Source organism: Accipiter gentilis, chromosome 33 (genome assembly GCF_929443795.1).
Source record: "Accipiter gentilis chromosome 33, bAccGen1.1, whole genome shotgun sequence".
Classification (NCBI taxonomy): domain Eukaryota; kingdom Metazoa; phylum Chordata; class Aves; order Accipitriformes; family Accipitridae; genus Astur; species Astur gentilis.
In genome coordinates, this window is record NC_064912.1 from 14,613,169 (window position 1) to 14,632,018 (window position 18,850).

Consider the following 18,850-nt stretch of genomic DNA (forward strand, 5'->3'; position numbering starts at 1 on the left):
CCCTGGTCTATGGTCAGCGCTTTAGAGCTTGAATTGATCTTCAGTGGAGTGTTTTCCTTGGTTTTTTGGTTTTTTGTTTTTTTTTTTTTTTTTGCCTGCCCATCCCTGGTGCAGCATACAGCTGGCTGCGGTGCTGCCGGTGAGCGATGTGTTTTTAGAAGGCAGGCTGGGCCAAGGCGAGTGTGACGGCCGCTCGGGCTTTTGCAAACATCTGACCCAGGCTGGCGTGGCCAGCTCGCCCATCTCCCAGCCGTGCTGTGGTGTTTTCTTGGTGTATTTGGAAGATTCTCAAGGGCTAGCTCTTGTGTCCACGCTGCTTGTCTGGTAGATCCCGTGCTCAGACGGTGTCTATCTGTTCTAACCCAGGCTGCACCTTTGTGTATAATCCATCGGTGGGTATTTCTGGTAGTACAAGTGGGGACCGATAGCTCAGCAGGCACCTGCCTGCAGTCATGATGCTGAGAGCCGGCTGCGCAAGGCTGCTCTTGGCTTGGAGACCCTCTGCTGTGAGACAGGTCGCAGTGCGGGAGAGAGACGCTCCCATCTCCTCCGTTGGGTTGTGAAATAAATATCCCTTCACTGCTTTCCTCTGCGACTGCTTGTGAATAAACTGCTTTAACCCCTCGCATCACTATTTCATCTTTCTGTTTTTCCCTGTTTGGGCTTTAAAGAGGTGGTACCTTCTGCTAGTGAGCTCCTAGGGGTCATGGTAGCTTTAATCCCCTATTCCAAGGGGTTGATTTTCTTTAGGGGACAGCTGAAGGAGGAAAATGCTTGGCCTGTGCTGGGTTGAGGCAATAGGTTGGAGGCAGACGGGTGCGTTGGCCAAAGTTGGAATTAGAGGTAGGGCAAAGTGTGGAGAGAAGCAGGGCTGGAAAGGCTTTGTGTGTCAACAGGTAATGGATGGTCATTAGGTGCCAGAGGTGGGGCCAGGCAGGCTTGGCTGAGCTAGGATGTGGTGAAGCCTGGGGAGGGATTGCGGTCACTGTGCTGAGCAAGAAAATCATCATCGGCTGCTTCAGCTCCTGCCTGGAGAGATGGCAGCGAGGAGCTGGTGACAGTGGAGAGGAAAAGAGAGGGAGATGGGCCAGTTGTGTCTGCTGGAGGGATGGAGGAGCATTATTAGGGAAGGAGGAGAAGGGCATCAGGAATGAGCCAGGTGGAGGTTCAGCAGCGAGAGGAAACTCAACCTTCACCATGCTTAGGGGAGGAGAAAGTCCTAGAACCGTGGGGAGAAGAGTCTCTGTGAACAGGGCTGCTAGAGCACAAATCCTGCTCTCCGATGCAGGTCTGGCAGTTTGCTGCCTGTTAGCAGCTGGGCCCGGGGACTCGCAGGTAGGTGCAGGCACCCAAAAAAAGAAGTCTTTGCCTCTGACTGAGAGCGCTGGCTTTGCTGCGGTGCTAGCGGCCGCCTTCCTTCCCCTCCATGAGCAGGTCGTAAACCTGCCTGACCCAAGCTCAAAAAGCACCAGGAGAACCGATAGCCGCAGCCCAGCCTTGTCCTTGGGGAAAGCCCGAGGACGAGCGACAACTGGAAAACAAATCTGCCGACCACCAGAGCCTGCTGCTGGCAGCGAGAAAAGCTTGTTCCTCCCAAGCTGCCTGCTGGCGTGGCTCCAGGCACAGCCGGGCTCCCGTGTAGGTCACCCGTGTGCTCGCCGCCAGCTTTCCCCACGTCCTTGTTGAAGAGGTGGAGGGGACGCGTTAGCAGAGGAGCACAGGACCGTGTCTGCTGGGGAACGCCTTCAGCCTGCTACGCCGCTGATATTTCTGTTCCCCACGGATGCGTTTTGACAGCATAATGGTTTGAGGGCTGTGACAGCACCCAGCCTGAACTGCGAGCCTTTGCCTTTCTCCCTTCTCCAAGAAAAAGGACGACCAGGAGGCCACTCTCGCGCCTGCTGGAGAGAGGAGCGTTGCCTGCTGTTGCACGGTGCAGCAGCCAGCTGGTGTCCAGCCCAGCACGGCTCCTTCAGGCTGGTATCACACTGCTGACTTCGATGAGTCACAGCTGCCTTTCCCCCCCCACACCTTGTTTTGCTTGCAAGAAAGACCTGTTTTACATATAATACAGTAATCAGGGCTTGACATAAATAGGCAAATGTTATTGTCTGCAGTGGGAATTGCACCTGCTGGCAAGAGCAATGAATGCAGCCCATTATGCACCAGAGTCGATCATTTGTGCAATGAAGTACAACTCCGTTTCTTGCTGTGTTCTTGTGCAAGTCTTTGTCTCAGTGGCCGCGAGCGTGCCGACAGATGTGCCATCATCACCTTTGCAGTCTGTCCTCACCCCGGGAGCCAGAGCAGCCTCTGTTCCTGCAGCTGTGGCTGGCCCTCTCCCAGAGGGGTGAAGACCAAGACGTTCGGCTGAGAGATGTCCCTGCTTCAGTGCTGGCTGTGTTACAAAGCCAAGCAGCCTCATCCCTGAGCAAGGAGGCTGCACTTTGCAGGCGGGAGGGTCCTGCTCCCAGGATGTGCAGGACTCTGGATGGATGGCCTGGATGCACAGAGCATGTGGCTCTTGTTTATGGACCTCATCGCAGGAAAAGTGGCGGTGGTCTCACCGGCTGAGCAGGTATGAGCAGTGGTGCTTCAGAGCAGAGGGACTTGCAAGACTGGCTCTAGCTATAGGCTGCTCGTGTGGAGTCCAGGCTTCCAGCGTGGTAAGATTTCTCCAATAGTAATAAATAGAGGTTGTCTTGTCGGTGCTGGCGTCTGGGCTTAGCTTGGCTAAAGCAGATCCAGCAGCTCTGAACTGCTGCATCCACAGCTTAGGCAAGGGTTGGAAGAGGTGCAGTGCAAGGAGAGGAAGCAGGGGACACACACCCTCCTTGTGGAGTGAAAAAGATAAGCACAAATCCTGTGGGAATGCCAAAATATGCAGGATGCTGCATGTGCAGGTATTTCTGCTGGGCCAGCATTGAGGGGCAGGGAGGACGTTGAGCTTAAGAGCATTGGCATTAGAGCAAGAACAGGCACATGGGCTTTGCTTGCTGACCTAAGTGAAAACACTTGCTCACTCTGTGGTAGAAATTGCTGTTTATTAGAAAAAAAATCATAAATAAAATAATTTTATGTTGTGATTTACATTTTGCAGCTTAAGAGCAGGGGGAAAAAAAAAACCAAACAGTAGGGGTTGCATGTAAAATGTCTCTAAGCCTTACCCGTTGGTTTGTTTGCCATGCGACTGCAAATCTGAGGCTGTAGACTTGCCTTCATCCTTTCACTACCCAGCTCCCACCCCCAAACAACAGCCCAGCCAGTGCCTAAGTAAGTTCCTAGGGATCATCTGATTAACAAAGGAATAGAAATTGGACTACAAACTGGGGGAAAAAAACCCAGAGAGAAAGTTTAACAGAAGGATGCATGCTCTCCATCACTGATATGGGGAGAATCGTCCATCTTCCCCCGCCAGCTGTCCTGCAGCAGCATCCCCTGGTATCTCTCCATCCCCACCACCGTCCCCAGTATCTCTCTATCCCCACCACCGTCACCTGGCCGGGCTCAGCTCCCGCCTGCCTTCCCACAGGTTGGGCAAAGCCCAGGGACGGTAAATAGCGAAGGGTTAGGAGGAACAGACAGTTTCCAGTAAGCGCATTCCTACCACCACCAGTCACAGTCTGGTTCCCTAATGAAGACTCTGATAAGGAAGCTGGAATCTCTTTTAACTTCTGATCTGTTCAGAGATAAGCTGGTTTAAACATAAACAAGTGCTTCTGTCACCAGCCGCTCTCAGAAATGCAGCTGCGAGGCCACGGGTTAGCCCCGAGTGAGGTCCTGCCGCTGCTCCCACGGGAGTTACTCAGACAGCTGCATCCCCATCTGGAGGGAGAAGAGGATGACTTACTCTTCCTCCCTGGTAAAGGTCTTCTGCACAACTGCGTAGGCTTTTCTCGGAGAAGGAGAGGGGAAAAGATGTAAAAATAAGGAATGACATCTTCCAACTCTTACCAGGTTTTGAGGTGAAGTGAAGTCACCTTCCTGGGCTGGTTTTCTCCACGGGGCCCTTGGAGATCATTTTTTACTCAAATCGGGAGAAACTAGAGCAGAACTGTGCTGAGAAAAGCATTTCTTTCAGGCCTCAGTACTGCTCGGAGGAAAGAGGAGGGCGAGGGTGGCTGATCCATCCTGCAGCCCGGCTCCTCTCCCTGCCTGGCATCCCCCGGCATGGGCACAGACGGGGCTGGCATCAGAACCCCAGCAGCGGGGAGGCAAAGCCCAGACCGCGACACAGGGCTGCTTAGTCTCGGCAGCAAAGGCAGCCCAGTCCCTAACACCAGTAGAGATGGGACAGCAGAGGCTGGCACTATTCAATTCAACTTTTCCCTGGGTTATTGCATCTTCCCTTCGAAAGACTGGCTTTTTGGGTAGAATTCCTGGCTTCTCGGTACTCCGATTAGACCAGGTTGTCTCAGGCTTGAGACAGCTCCCATTTGCATGGGTTTAAACCTCTCCAGTGTCACTGTCCCCTCTGATGTCTCCTACAGCTCCTCATCTGACAGGATCAGCACTCTCTTCTCAATGTTTTTGCTCTTTCTGCTGCTCGGTCCCTCCACCCTGGAGGCCGTGGGCCCGTTCTTCCCCGGTGCTTTGTGCTCTGCCTCCTGCATTGACTGCTGGGTGTACTGCTGGTACGCGGGCGAGAAGTTGTGGATCGCATCCTGCACGATGTCCTGGGGGCTTATGGTCTCCTTCAGCCCACTTGAGATGCTCTGCATTGGGGCAAGGTTTGCTGAAAAACAGGGAGAGTGGGAGGAGTGGTGGGACATCAGTCAATGAGCCCAAGCGCTCCAAGACTGGAGCGACACTTTTTCTTAGAAATTCAAGATCAGGGCCTCATTGTGGGCCACGTCAGCTTGCAGTGGTGAGCACCAAGGAGCAGAAAGGCAACTCCAGCTCCATGTTTCAAAGAGGATGGAACCTCTCCAGCAGCATGTGCCATAATACCATAATCCCCTAATTCTGCCCATCCACACCAAGGTGTCTTTTCCTATCTACTTGCTGTGGCTCATGGATACCATGAGGGAAGAGGGAGAAGAAACTCATGGAGCACTCCTCTGGTGGCTTTTAGCATCCCATTGGTAATGCTATAAGGGGGGGTGTCTCCTCTTTCCTTATTCACCATGAGGGAAGGAAGAACAGAGAAAGAGTTACCTGTTGAGTTTTCTTTCTTTTCTCTGTAAACCTGGCAGGTGAATGCATAGCGCAGGGCAATGGAAGCAAAGAGCATCTCAATGCAGATGATGAAGTTCTGGTAGCCAGCAGCCACTGTCCCAGCTCCCACTTCCTTCCCATCGATGATTTGAACTTCAGGGATCACCCCACATTTCTCCAGGATTGCAAGCAGTGTCCCTGTACAGGGGCAGGAAGAGGGATCAGCTCGGGTCCTGTGTCCCTCGGTCAGGTGGAGCTATGGGAGAAGTGCTGGGTGCCTGTGGTAGGACCCACCTTGCCAGAAGGAGAGGAAGATGACTGCCTTGATGGTGATGAACTTGAGGACCGGTTCAAATGGACGCAGCAGGTCCATGGTGGCAAAGTAGAAGAGGAAGAGGGCATAAAGCGCCAGGCTGACGGAGAAGTTGTAGATGATGGTGATGTAGAGGTAGCCACTTTGGACGCTGTGGGGAGAGAGAGAGCTGCTGTCCTGGGCTGCGGGAAATGAAGCAAGTACAACTGGAGGCAAGGAAGGAAGAAATGGTGGGGGAGAAGTGTGTGGCTTTGCCACAGGGGAGAGCACAGCCCAGGAGGGGAAGGAGAGGCAGGGAGAAAGGGGCGAGCAGGGGGCCACTTAGCTTTTCCTCTTGGTGGGATCTCCTACTATGGCTCACAGGAGATTCGTCCCTTTCTTATTTGGGGGCAGAGTCTCTGTTCCCAGGTGCTTTGGGCTCCCTGTGCTCTCACTACCTGTGGAGCAGCTCCCTGGGGGTGGGGGGGCGGGCTGTGAGGACACCCTGTCCCTTGTGATGGAGCAGGGACCCGTCCTGTCCCCGTCACCCTCCCCAGCCCAACCCAGCATCCTTACTTGAAGTCCCCATCGCGGTACTTCCCGAACGCCTGCAGGACGATGGTGACAATCGCCATGAGGGGTTTCACGATGCAGAACTGCAGCGTAGCCTGCACAGGGGAGAGACATGGTGCACCCCGGGCAGCAGGGACATCCCACCACCCTCCCTGCAGCTCCTGCCACCCCAGCCCCTCTCCTCCCAGGAAAGAGCATTTCTCCATCACAGGAGGGACCAGCACTGTGGGGTGAAATACGAACCAGCTCAAGGTTTGCAGACAGGAGAGAGCAGGGCTGCCAAAAGGCAGCTCCTGAAAGGCAGCGTAGCCACTCTGAGATGGGGGACCAGGGGGCTTGGGGACAGAGCGGTGCCGGGATTCAGCCTGCAGCACAGCCCTGGAGAGTTAGCGAGCCGTCCAGTCTAACCTGGGACTGGACAGAGATGGCAATCTCAGCTCTGCAGTGGGAGGAGACCCTGACTCAGCAGTGAGTCAGAGGCAAGGACAGCGAGCGTGCCGCCCTGCTGCTGGCCAGGTGCCGGCAAGCTGGGTGAGCTGCCTCCCTCAGAGGAAAAAAAAACAAATAAAAAGAGCATCTGGGGAGAGCAGTGAAGCAGAGTCCTCTCTGCAGGGCCTCCTGGAGAGCCCTCATCGGAGGGGAGTGGAGCTGATGCGCCCCATTGGGTACCCACCTGCTTGCAGAAGCGCAGAAACCCGATGGAGTAGGACATACCCTGAAGGCAGCAGGTCCCATAAAAGCAGCTGGACCTGGAAGCAGAAGCCAAGGAGATGTCATTGGGGCTGCTGGATGGGGAAAGCGGGTGGAGGGCCAAGGATCTTGTGGGATGCTGGGACTTACACAATGGGTTTCCCTCGGATCTCTGTCATGATGGTGCTTTCCCCTCCGAGGTACTCAAAGCACAGGCTCAGGAAGCTATAAATCACGAAAGCTGGCAAGGCAAGGGTGGACACAATCAGCAGGGATGATGGAGATTCGGGAGGCGGTTGTTACATTTTACATTCCTTCCTGCTTTGGTGTTTTCTCCTCCACCTCAGCACTGCATCAGGATTTGGGACGCTGGTGGGTGGGAGCCCAGCGAGGGGAGCAGCAGGTCAAATCCATCTGACTTCCAAGCAGAGTCGGACGCACCGCACCACGTGCGCAGGGTTCGTTGCAGACGCAGCAGCCCCTCCGTGCACACACAGTGCGTGCGTGCACGTGGCAGCAGTCGGACATCCCAGCAGCGCTCGCGGAGCCAGCCCCCGTGCACACCCAGACAAGCCCAGGCAGGAGTGCAAAGGCCAGGGACCGTCTGCATGGAAGGACCTCAGAATTGCTAAGGAGCAGCACAAGTGGCTGGTGGCCAGCAAGGAGCAGGTCCTGAACAGTTTTCTTGGTCATCCCCATCACTTATTTTTCATATACTCCAAACTCGAAGTAATAAGCATGCCCACACACTCCATTCCCCACGGGGAGAGCAACAAGGTAGAAGAGCAACCTCAACCCTGACAAGCTTCCCCTGCACCTCAAAACAGCCTAACTCCCCAGTTTCTTCGGTACCTCTACCTTCTCCTTTAGAGAAGCTGCATTTCTACCCCAAAGGCAGCCAGAAAACCTCTTTCCCCAGGAGCATGATGCTCTGAGCCTACAGGCAGGCATCAGAAAGGCACCAGCTCGTGTCTGCCCGTGGGGAATCCCCTACCTGCTGCCGATGGAGAAGGAAGGGGAAAACCTCTGCACAGAGGAAGGGACAGTGGGAAATGAGAGAGATGCAGATTTGCCACTTTGCGCAATCCAGGATGCTCCAGAGACACAGGTCAGTGAGATGAGCACCCTGCTTTGCCATCAGCCTCCCTGCCAAGGAGAGGCTGCGCTCACCTTCGTAGCAGTCGCGCACCGAGTCGAAGTAGACGTAGTACTGGTGGCTGCCGAGGAGGAGGAGGCTGAGCCAGGAGTCGAAGGCATAGATGGGCACGATGAAGAGGATGCGGATGATGTAGCGCTGCTCCTTGGGAACAGTGTAATTCCTCAGGTGTGTGTAGATCTGCAAAGTGCCCGGTGTGCAAGAGCTGTGGCTACCACTGGTCAGGAGGGGAACCAGAAGTACCCCCAGCCCACAGGGCTGCAAGGAGGCTCATCCCATGTCAGCCCTCCTCCTGGGGGTGAGAGCACCTCTGCCTTTCCACCACAGACCCATCGCAGTGAACAGACATGTGAGACAGGCTCCATTCCAGTCCCTGGAGCAATCCCTTCCACAAAAACATGTGGAAATCGGGTCCCTTCCCCGGGGCTGTGCAAGGAGGGTGTCCTCCTCCCTGCCAGCCCCTGTGCAGCCCCATCCCAGTGCTCGGAGTCACCAGCTTGCCCCAGGGCTACCTTCGGCAGCACGGATCTGTGTGGCACCCAAAAACATGCCCACTGGCAGTATGTTTCAAGGCAGCCGGTGGTGTGCGCCCCAAAGACACAGACCCCAGGGTGGCAGATGAGAAACCCCACTAGGTGTTGCCTCCAGGCAGTGCCAATGCCCTGCAGTCTCTCCTGGCTCTGGCAGCCATTCGGGGAGCATGTGGGCAAAGTCCAACCTCCCGAGCTGCCAGCACCAGGCTCCCGACCCTGGAGATAGCTCCTCTGGGCAGCAACAGGAGGAAATACTTATCCGGAGCCAAGTGATTTGCAATGAACTTGGGGGCAATCAATAGTTTTGCCCTTGCGTCAACCCCAGCGCTGAGCCCCGTCCCCACTCCAGCCCGTACCTGGTGGAAGGTGACAATGAGCGCCGACCACACAAAGATGCCAGAGATGACCTGCGCTGCCGTCGTGGTCAGGAAAAGCTGCTGGTCGTCCTGGGAATCGTTGTGGGCAGCCGTGAGCAGGGTAAGGGCTGGGGATGGCGGGACTGAGGCCAGCCTGGCCACCATGCCGGGTGCCGTGGAAGAAGGCAAGGCATGCGTGGCATTACTCATCTGCAGGGAAGGAGAGGTAAGGGGAGCGGCGCAGGAGGGCAGGACTGAGGTAAGCTGGTGAAAGGGAAGGTCCCAGCAGATTTCCCAGCCCACACAGTATGGGCAAACCTCCTGTGAGGTTTATCTCCTCTCCAGGGTTGTTTTCAGGGTGTCCCTCACCCAAACAAGCCTATTCACCATGGTTGGGTCTGCTTCTCCCAGCAGGAAAAAGCAAACGTCCTTCAAGAGCAGACCCTCTTTTCTCTGGGGAGGTGTGTGCAGTCCCCATATCCCCTAAAACACACACTTCTCTTTCCCAGCCTTGCTCCTTCCTATTTTCTCAGGGGTTGCTCTCCCTCTTGAAAGGGAAAGACCTGCCTACATTTGTGCCCCTGTGAGTTCACACTCATGGCTCAGGACCCTTTTCCATCAGGAACCAGAGACTTAAGGGTCAAACTCATCACTCACCCATGATAATAACAAGTCCCTTACCAACAAGCCATCAGGACACTGATGTCCTCCTCCTTGGGAGCCCAGAAAAAAATCGGGATCTGTGTGGTTCTCCCCAAATTTGTCTCCTTCCATCATGTGTGGCCTGCTGGGGGCAAGCCCCAAGGCTGCCCAAGAAGCCAGAGGTTTGGCATCACCCAGGTTGTTCAGCCAGCCTTGACCGTTTTGGGATTATGGGGGTCTCGGTGTGCCAGTAATGCCAACCCGAAGACCTGAAGGGCAGCCAGCAGTCCCTCCTGTACCCAAATTAAGCACAAGGGAGCAAGCCTGCCATGCTGCAGGCAGACCTGCTGCCCTTTGGGGATGCTGAAGCGCTCCAGTGTCTCTGCAGCAGGTCTGTTTTCCTTGAAGACAGTTGTCCCAATGCACCGAACATTCCCAGCACAGAGGGTAGCTGGGGCATATGGGCACCGTGTACCCTGCGGCTCAGGACAGCAAGGACCAACCTAATAATACGCTCTTATTTATAGGGCAGCTTCATATCTCAAGGCCAACAGATGCATAAACTGCCATGTTTGGCCTCTCTTTCTGCTAATCTGTGGAAAGCTGCTTTTTCCCCATATATAACAACAGCAGTTTTAAAAAAAACAACCAAACAACCTGTGAGCAGAGCTCTAACAATACAGATGCTTCTTGGTGCATTGTTAATAAACAAAGATTTTAGCTGCTGGGTAACTATCATCTGGGGGTAAAACCATAAACATGAACTAGCAAGAGGCAAGAAAATATCTGCCACAGATAAAAGTGGTAGGGAATGACCTTGGTCCAATTAAACACAGAAAACAAACCAAAGTAAGAGCTCGCCCTGCGGCTTCCTCTCCTGCCCTCTCCCCGAACCCCAACCTCACAGGAGAGGAAATTCAGCTGGTGTCAGATCAACAGCCCTAAAAATACCTTTCCCCCCCCTCCGCCTGGCAGGAGCCGCCTGTAAGCGGAGATGCCCGGGGCGGCAGCGTGCTGGCAAGGTCCCAGGAGCATACCCCGGCGTACCTGCGCCTGCAAGTGGGAAGCGGAGCTGGAGATGGCTGGAGGGAGAGCGGGGCCGATAGTGTTACAGAGGCAGCGGGGAGCTGGGTTTCTCCTCCCTGCGACTGTCCCACGGCCCTGCCCCAGGAAGAAGGATCCCAGGGAGAGCCGGAGAGGGATATGGTCTTTGGACAGACCGTGACGATGCCAGACCTGCCTTGTAAACATTAACAGGAGGATGGAGATAGCTTGTGGCACGGGAAAGGAAGTAAGAACTCGGCTGTGCCCCATTCTGCATCACTCCTCACTCTTTTGGGAGGCTGCCTTCCTGCTGGCTGGGGCTGTAGGGCTGGATTTGGCCATACTTTCCCTCTGCCGGAGCATCACGATAGGGAAGGACGAGGTCCAGCTCGCTCCCCAGGACACGGCAGAGAGCTGTGCTCATTACTAGACCCATTTATTCTGTTTTCGACCCAGGGCTGTGCCACAGATGCTTGGCCCAAGACATCCCAACTCCTATTAGCTTTCGCAGCCGTCGCAGTACGAGCACGGTGGCACCAGCAGCCAGTTCTGGCAGGCTCCCCTACATTGTCACACTCTGAACGTGGCGGAGCAAGTCATTAAAAACAAAAGCCTCGGTGCCGCTTGGAGACAGGGCTCCCAGCTCCAGAGGTAATTAGATCCTGGCTGTGCAAGGTAGCCGGGCAATTCAATGCAGTTAGAGGGCCATTTGCTTCCAAAACAAAAGCGGCAAGGAGACACAGAGAATAATATTAGCTGCAAAACTCAGCTTCTTGACTGGACTGTGCCTGTGCCACATCCAGTCTGGCTGTTTTCAGACACCTTGCAGGTACCTGCCACACAGTGTCTATCTGTTACGCTTACTCCCTGGCATATTAGAGACACTAAGTGAGCACTAAACAGAAAATAAACTGAGCAATAAAACCTGTGTTCAGGCCGGCCACCTGCAAACAGGGCTTTTCAGTTTGCCAGGGATTCCCCACCATCCACAGGCTGCCAGAGCCCAGACAACCAGCTCACATCCCTCCCAGCGTCCCAAAGCACCCAGGACAAATCCCCACCTCAGCAGCAGCCCCCCATGGGGCTGGGTCAGAAAGGTGAGCCCACACAGCCCCCCACCACTGAGTGCCTCCGGGGTGCTGGCTATGTGCCCCAGTAAGGGGGGGGTGGGGGGGTGGGGAGCATCTAGACTCAGCCTTACCAGTAGAGGAGACACACCTCACCTCCTGATTGCTTTCAGATAACGCCAGGACATGGGGGTTATTTATCTGATCAGCCCCTCTGTACCACCCCAGGTCTCCCAGGAGGAAGGACCTAAAGCACATGGCTATAAATTAAGGCAGAGCAGCACCAAGCCCTCCTTAAAGCCCACCCAGAGGAGTGGGTGACACACATATAGGGCTCCTACAGATGCTCAGGAGCCATGGCTGGAGCAACCTCTGCTCCATGGTGGTGGGGGGGGAGGGCTGTTCCCCCAGCTGCTGTGCACCCCCCAGGACCCCACTCACCCTGCGGGGTTCCTCCGGGAGTGGGTCTGGCCGCCATGCACCTGCCTCGGCATCCCCTGCGCTCTCCTCCACCTGCACCCGTGGGAGACTCCTCCTCTGGGCACCCTCCCAGCCCTGCCTGCCTGCTGGCAGCGAGCCCTGCCAGCGCCCCGCTCGCCCTCGCTGCACCCCGGGCCCCGTGGGAGCTGGAGCAGCAGGTCGGGCTTTGCCTCCCGTGGAAAAGCTACCCGACTTACCTTTCCAGTCCGCCGTGCTCGGCACCCACACCCAGAAAGCAAACACGGATGGAAAGCCACAGCGCAGCCCGGCGTGCGTCCTGCGGCCCTGGGTGAGAGCCTCTGCTTGGGCAGCAAAGGCAGATTTTGTTGCAATTGGGAATTAATCCTTACCTGGAGGATAGCGATGATGAACAGGCAGGCAGCTGGTGGCACCGGTAGACTCGTGCCTCGTTTTTGGGGCAGGCCTTCCCCTGGTTTACTGCAGAGCAAAGAGGAGCAAAGTCGAAGGACCAATTGCTTGTGGTCTGATTTATTGCCTGTGGAAAGGCAACACGGTAAGTCTGTCCCGGCTCTGAGCACCAAATGGGAGAGATCTCCACGTCCTTTCTTTACCTTGTGCAGACCTGGTGGCACACAGAGCCAGGAAATTAAGGTGGTTAACTTGTGGTTGGCTTTTAGGTAATAACACTCAGGTCTTCGGGGCATAGCGGTGGTAGGCCACCATATCACCACAGTGGAAGAAGATACAATTTACATTCAATTTGCTAATTAACGTATGGTTTCCACAAGCTGCTGGAGCTATGGACACCATAAGAGCACCAGGATTTGGGAAATACACTGAATTTTGTGTTGGGAAAGAATCCCTACTAGCAAACCAGGATTGACATTAACAAATTCCACATGCCTCTCTCAGCCCTCCTAGACAAAAAAAAAAAGTGTAAAAGAAGGAAAATTTGGAGTTCTGACAGATGCAAATCTTCGATTCTTGGAAGCGCAGTTTGGAAAATTATTTTTAGATGAAATTTCTTGTCAAGGGCAGCTGCAAGCCTGCAGTGTTTGAAGGTACTTTTAAAAAAAGTTTCATTTCTCATAATCCCTTAAATACTGTAAATACCCCTTACTTCAAAGAAAAGGATTCTTTCAAAATCCATTTTCTGCTTTTCTACTTTTAGGGGATTTTTTTAGCAACAGAAATGACCCAGCAGCTGGATCTACATAGGGCAGGCACAGGCTCTGTGCTGATTCTGCTGTACCAAGAGGTCTTAACATGGCACAGGCCTTCCCTGCCCAGAATCCAAGACCTGGTCTCTGTCTGCTCTGTTAAGTCCCTAAGTGACAAAAGTGTGTAACAGCTCACTTAAAAATTTATTACTTGGTGTTGTTACAAGAAGAGGTAAAAACAAATGTGCTTTCCAAGCAAATGGCAAAAGGTTGGCTATTGAGCATTTTGTCAACTCGTATGACTTCATCCAACACTTTTTTCCAACGGACTCAGGGGGAACACCCCTATGTACACCCTGACCCTCCTGTCCCCATGTCTCCTACAACAGGTGCTTTAGGAGAGCGATAGCTTGTTGCAGGTGGTCCAAGCTATGTATGTGCTGCCTCTCTGATGTGCTAGTATCATGTAAGCCATAAGCAGCTGTTATTTTATCTTTTTCTCACGACTAATTTGGGTTCCTGTCTTCCACCCTGACATCAGCTTTCATGAAATTTGCAGAGCATAATTATCTGCCTCTCTTTAGAATCGGAGTGAAAGTGCAAAATGGGTTCAGATTACATCAGGAAAGGGACTGACATAAGGACAAAAGCAGTCATATAGGACTCATTTCCTTAAAAACAGGCAAGAAAATCTTTCCTATTATGCAACTGCTGTTGATTTGTTACTGAGGCTCATATTTCAATTGAAGTGATTTTCACAGAGCAAAAAAGAAAACAGGTAAAATTAGATTCGTCAATGTTTTTTATTCACTCTGCACTGGGTGTTCCCCCTTTGCGGTACAGCATAGCTACAGTGCTTGGCATCTATTGCTCCTCAGGACACAAACGTAGAGCTGTGCCGTTTCCCAAATATACATCCCACCCAATGTGATAAAAATACTATTTCTCTTGTATGTTGAGACAATTGTTCTCGTCTCATCACTGACTATATAGACTGCAAACCTGTCACAGTAACAAAACCCACAAATGTTCTACACAGTAGAGAAAAATTCATGAAATTCCTCAGTACGTCCAAAACCAGCACAAAGACATTCCATCATTTTCATTTCTTGTCCTTTTAAATAAGTGGTGATGAGTCATGGACTCAAGATCATTTCCTTGAATCCAGATGGCACAACTTCACCACACTTGGCAACTTCGGATCACTTCCCGTAGAGCTTGTATTCCTTCCATGGTCTTGTCCTTTAAAGCCATGGCGAGCAGAACGGGTTTGTTCCCAGCTTCCTGAGACACGAATGCCACCAGGTTTTTGGCACAAACGTGAACAAGGGGCTGAAAAGCAAAGGTATACAGATGTACACTTACAGCTGGGAGAGGCGTCCCACACGAGTTAGGAGAGGAAGAGTCCTGCAATGACATGGAGCGTGTTGAGAACCTGTCGATACTGGACTCAGACTGAGCGTGCAGTTTGCTGAGTGGTTCCAATGGGATTGGGAACAGACACGCAGTTTGGCTGGTCAGCAAACCCAAGCCACGGTACAGGGAACTTTAGAAAGCACTTTCTCAACCAGCTTAAAAGGGAAGAGTTCAGACCCATGAGTGACAACCTGAAACCACCCTGAAACAACCTAACTGGAGCTGCATTTCAATCGAGTTTTGTACCGGTTTGGAAAACTTGGAAAGTCAGTACAGAGAATCTTTCCTTCCGCTAATCCTCCCACCCAAACTACATCACCAAATATCAAATTATATAAGAAGCCATGCATCAAAATGCCTCTATTTCCATCATAGCCAGATTTCTGAAGAAGTCTCCAAGTACAATTTTCTTTTAAAAACTTGTTGCTGAAGAGGGTTATGTTCTGCTGACAAGCTCTGGAAAAAACCTGTTATTTTTGCAATTCCTAGAGACCCCAAAATGGTGTTATATACACAGTTTTTGCACGCAATGTGTACAAGACAAGGTTTTGATTTAGGAATAATGAAAAACAGAAATAAGTATTGAGGCTGAAGGAGGGAAGAAACTGGGTATAATGTTAAAGAGGCTTCTTTAACAAGAACATCCAGCTTGTCTAGGTTTTATTTACACCCACAATTATGTATTTATCAGAAGGATGAGTTTGCTTGATTTTAGCTACCAGTGTGGTCTGGAAGTGTGCACCATCCCAACTGGGATGTTAATGGTGACAAGCAGGAAGACAGCAAACCAGTGAAATCTTTTTCTTAAAGTTTAGGTCGATTAAGTTGGTAAGATGTTTTAAAAATACTATATAACAAAGTAAACAAAGGCACTTCCCATTTCCAAATAAAACACAAAAAAGCTTGGGGGTGGAGGTGGTCAGAATTAGCAGATATCACGACAGGGAAAGCAAAACTTCTCCCATCCAGAGAAGCATCCCTATTGCTGAAGAATGAGAACTCCATAAGGGGAAGCCGCAGAAGGAGTCAGGAACTTGTGTTGCTAGAGTTTTTCTAGTTAAGGTTAGCAAGTAGTATTTGATAGCTCCAACCCTGATGGAAAGCCTCATAATCTTGTAGCTCTGTAACTTTCTGTTTTAATGCTTGACTAGTTGATGCTTTGCGAAATACATGTTATTCTTTCTCTCCAGCTTTGTGAAATGGTCGATAAAAACTCATTTAGCTGAAGCAAAACAAATTAAACTTTATCAAAGGTAGGTGCTGGCAGGCACACTTGGGAGAGGGCAACTGAAGTCCATTATGGGGCTGGCATAGATTGGCGGGGAGGGTGGGGGCGAGAAAAGGGACTTGAAAAGGAAAACAAACTCAATGGAACAGAAACCCAAAAGCGGTTATCAAGGGCTGCATGTTTTACCTTGCAACCCTTAAATCAACAGGAGCTTTATCAAACCTTCCACAAACATGGCGAAGCAATCCACATCCTGTAGGACACAAAATAACAGATGCCCAAACCACTCACGGTTAAACTTTTGTTCAGTCGGAGAGCAGATGAGCGTGCATACTTTTCTGATGAACCCCTCTTCCTTCAGAGGAGATTTTAAAATTAATCTTACCACTGTGCAAACACCGCTTAACTGCTGTGATTCACCAACTCCCTGGCAACTTGCACAGCCCCACCTACTACATTTCCCCCTTATCCTTGCCGCCTGTGCACTGTATATCCGCTCTCACCTCATCCTTGCCCAGTAGCACCTTTGTGGTGAGGGAGGGCCTGCCCACGTTGTTACCGATTGTGTTGGGGTCCACGTAGACGATTGTCCCCATCTTGCCATACTGCGTGACTACCACGAGGACGGAGTTGGAGAACGCCGTGCACACCACCTCCGTCGGGACCCCGTGTACCACCTCCTCGCGCTGCTTGGATGTCACGATGGGACTCGCTTCCATCGCTGCGGAAAAAGAGTAACAAAACAACAATAACAATAAAATCACATTAGATTAAGAACACGGACCACGGGCTATAAAAAGCCCAAATCCTTCCCTTCATTTGAAATACCCAGGGTTAAGTTAATTTCGGAGCCCAAAAGCACCCGGAGGTGTGTGCCTGTGCAGGAACAACGGTCAACACCCCCTGTCCCTAACTGGGAGGGGAAATTTCCCTGCCCCGCAGCACCCGCCTGCACTCCCCCCCGCACGAACGAGCTGCCATTTACAGGGTTTCGTGCTAACCATCGTTTAACGCTAATCGCGCCCACGCAGCGTGGGCAGCCCCCGAGCCCGACCCACCGTGCCCTCCCCTCCCTGGCAGCCTCCCGGTCGCTCGCACCGAGGAAGCGACCCCTGGCCCCCGCAGGCCTCGGACTCTCCTGAGGGAAACAACAGCCCCCGCGCCGGGCCGAGGCTGAGGAAAAGCCCCCCCCCGGCCGCCCCTACCCGCTCCGGGCCCCGCCGCGCCGCCGCTTTCCGCCCGGGCCCGCCCCGCCGCGGCGGAAGCGGCGCCTTTCCCCTCCCTCCGCCGGCCCGCGGCGCGGGGAGATGGCGCAGGGCGGCCGCCGCCTTCCTCTCCCCTCAGCGCCGCCATTACCCGTGGCCGCGCTCCCGCCCGCCGCGGAGGCGCCATCTGCAGCGCCCCCGCTCTCCTCAGGGACGTCGCCTCTCTCCAGCCCCCAGGGCTGAGCCCCTTCCCTCGGCCGGTTTCTGCCCGTTTTACACCGGCTGCCGTCGGCGAGGAGGGGAGTGTCACACGGCGGGAAGCCCGCCCGTGGCCCTGAGGGAGCGGCGCGCGCCCCTCCTCAGCCCTGTGAGGGGACAGGGTGAACCTGGGGGGGGGGGGGGGGCTGCTAATTTTGGTTTGTTTGGGGTTTTTTTACCCCCTCTCCATTTCCACCCAAGCCGTGGGGACAGCTTCCACCCGCTGGGTGGTGTTGGGCCACGCTCCAAGCCCCCGAGCGTGCTTTCTCCATCAAAATAAGGCAGGTTTGGGGCCATCACCTGCCCTTCCCTGTCACAGGCCGGCCACCCAGCCTCCTGCCTCCCTACCGGTGGGACGAGCAGCGGCGCGTTCGGTGCCGAAATACTCCACGCGTGGTCCAGAAACTTCACGAGCAAACGATGGCAGCTGCCCGACGGTGCTGTAAGGGGAGATAAGGACATCCATGTGAAGAGTGCAGAAAGAAATGTTTATGTCCCATGAGCAATACATGCAAATACTAGTTTCTGTTAATTGCGTAGAGTTAACTCGGTGCTAATTTTTTTTCTTTGAAAAAACAGTACTCGTGAATGATAATTTTGTATACTGAGTTGTACAAAGCTCTGAAAACTGGGATTTATCAGAGATTTGTACTTTTCCAGACTTAAGCAATTGCTGCATCTAAAATATGCCCCAAACCTTCATTCCTATGTGTTAGCTCTACTTTACCATCATTCCCACCACACGCAAGATATCCCTGCTGTGGCTGCAGCAATAGCTACCTGAGATGTGGGTTATCTGTTCAGGTAACATCGCTTAAGGACCTCCTGAATATTTTTGTTTGTTTTGCATTAAAAGTTTTAACAAATCCTGACTACGGGAAGTGCGCGTAAACTTTGTGCCGAGAATCCTTTAAGGCACCGTTAGAGAGCAGCAGAGGTCCACGGAAAAGCTTTTAATGCAGCAGGTTATTCTTGTGGTTAATTCAGAGAGGCTTGATAACTTTTCGGCACTTCTTGCAATCTGGCAAATAGTCTGTTTTCCAGCACTGCGAAAAAACAACATTCCTCTTCCTTGCTTACCACAATCACTTGAGGCTTTGCCTGCTTGACAGAGATAATAGCAGGTCTTGTCAGTAAAGCCTCCTGACTCATAAATAAGTTTATTCCCACTCTGTCTTCTCCAGAGAATGATTTTACTTCAGGAAACACAAAGGACCAGATTCTTCTGGCCATCCTTGTCAGCCTCCGGTTTTTACATGACAGGAGGACAAAGAGAGTCCACTCTAGCTCAGATTTACGTAGAAACACCATACTTCACTGTTTTGCATTAGTTTGGGACAGAAGAGTTGTCTTTAATAGTTTCAGTGAATTAGATATCTCATTTTGGCATGGAGCTGAGGTGGGACATAGCAAACTCGAGAAGCAGACGGCAGGAGGTAACTGAGCACTGAAGCTTCATCACTGAAAGTAAATGTATTAAAAAAAAAAAAAAAAGAGCTAAGGAGAAGGCTCCTATTGTCTGTGTGACTGAGGCAGGGATGAAGATCTGAGAATACACACTGTGGCAGATAATGGGACCTTTCCCAAGGGGTCTGTCTGCCTGCCACCTGCTTCCTAGCATTTTCTGGCTGA

The 18,850-nt window shown here is 52.6% G+C and overlaps 2 protein-coding genes across 7 annotated transcripts; both read right to left on the reverse strand.

The window, feature by feature from the left end:
- Positions 1–57: 57 nt before the first annotated feature.
- TMEM184A (transmembrane protein 184A) lies at positions 58–13,807 on the reverse strand. Of its 3 annotated transcripts, XR_007504548.1 has the most exons (10): positions 12,341–13,807; positions 8,758–8,967; positions 7,883–8,048; positions 6,863–6,953; positions 6,696–6,771; positions 6,026–6,117; positions 5,452–5,621; positions 5,158–5,355; positions 3,955–4,735; positions 58–3,825 (listed from the first exon to the last, which is right to left on the reverse strand). XR_007504548.1 is itself a non-coding variant. In XM_049791596.1 (9 exons), exons 1-9 carry the CDS (start codon positions 12,653–12,655, stop codon positions 4,485–4,487), a joined length of 1,569 nt encoding a protein of 522 aa, XP_049647553.1. In that variant the 5' UTR covers positions 12,656–13,807; the 3' UTR covers positions 58–4,484. The 3 variants fall into 3 exon arrangements, 2 of the variants coding, with proteins under 2 accessions (XP_049647553.1, XP_049647555.1); XM_049791596.1 differs by having other exon boundaries at positions 58–4,735; XM_049791598.1 differs by having other exon boundaries at positions 58–4,735; positions 12,188–13,807.
- Positions 13,808–13,895: 88 nt separating this feature from the next.
- PSMG3 (proteasome assembly chaperone 3) lies at positions 13,896–18,122 on the reverse strand. Of its 4 annotated transcripts, none has more exons than XM_049791640.1 (3): positions 17,112–18,122; positions 16,259–16,476; positions 13,896–14,518 (listed from the first exon to the last, which is right to left on the reverse strand). In XM_049791640.1, the coding sequence occupies exons 2-3, from the start codon at positions 16,472–16,474 to the stop codon at positions 14,291–14,293; spliced, it is 444 nt and encodes a 147-aa protein (XP_049647597.1). In that variant the 5' UTR covers positions 16,475–16,476; positions 17,112–18,122; the 3' UTR covers positions 13,896–14,290. The 4 variants fall into 4 exon arrangements, with proteins under 4 accessions (XP_049647597.1, XP_049647595.1, XP_049647596.1 ...); XM_049791638.1 differs by lacking the exon at positions 17,112–18,122 and adding an exon at positions 16,854–17,063; XM_049791639.1 differs by lacking the exon at positions 17,112–18,122 and adding an exon at positions 16,961–17,059.
- Between the last annotated feature and the right edge of the window lie 728 nt (positions 18,123–18,850).

What these genes read in the sequence shown, in the direction of transcription:
- PSMG3 (XM_049791640.1), bottom strand. Translation starts at nt 16,474, where the DNA reads ATGGAAGCGAGTCCCATCGTGACATCCAAGCAGCGCGAGGAGGTGGTA. An exon ending in TGCTACTGGGCAAGGATGAG is followed by an intron (nt 14,519 to 16,258) that starts GTGAGAGCGGAT and finishes ATGTCATTGCAG; the next exon opens with GACTCTTCCTCTCCTAACTC.
- TMEM184A (XM_049791598.1), bottom strand. Translation starts at nt 12,655, where the DNA reads ATGCCCCGAAGACCTGAGTGTTATTACCTAAAAGCCAACCACAAGTTA. An exon ending in GAGCACGGCGGACTGGAAAG is followed by an intron (nt 8,968 to 12,187) that starts GTAAGTCGGGTA and finishes CCTTCCCTGCAG; the next exon opens with ATGAGTAATGCCACGCATGC. An exon ending in CTTCCTCTCCTTCTGGCAAG is followed by an intron (nt 5,356 to 5,451) that starts GTGGGTCCTACC and finishes GCCCCTGTACAG; the next exon opens with GGACACTGCTTGCAATCCTG.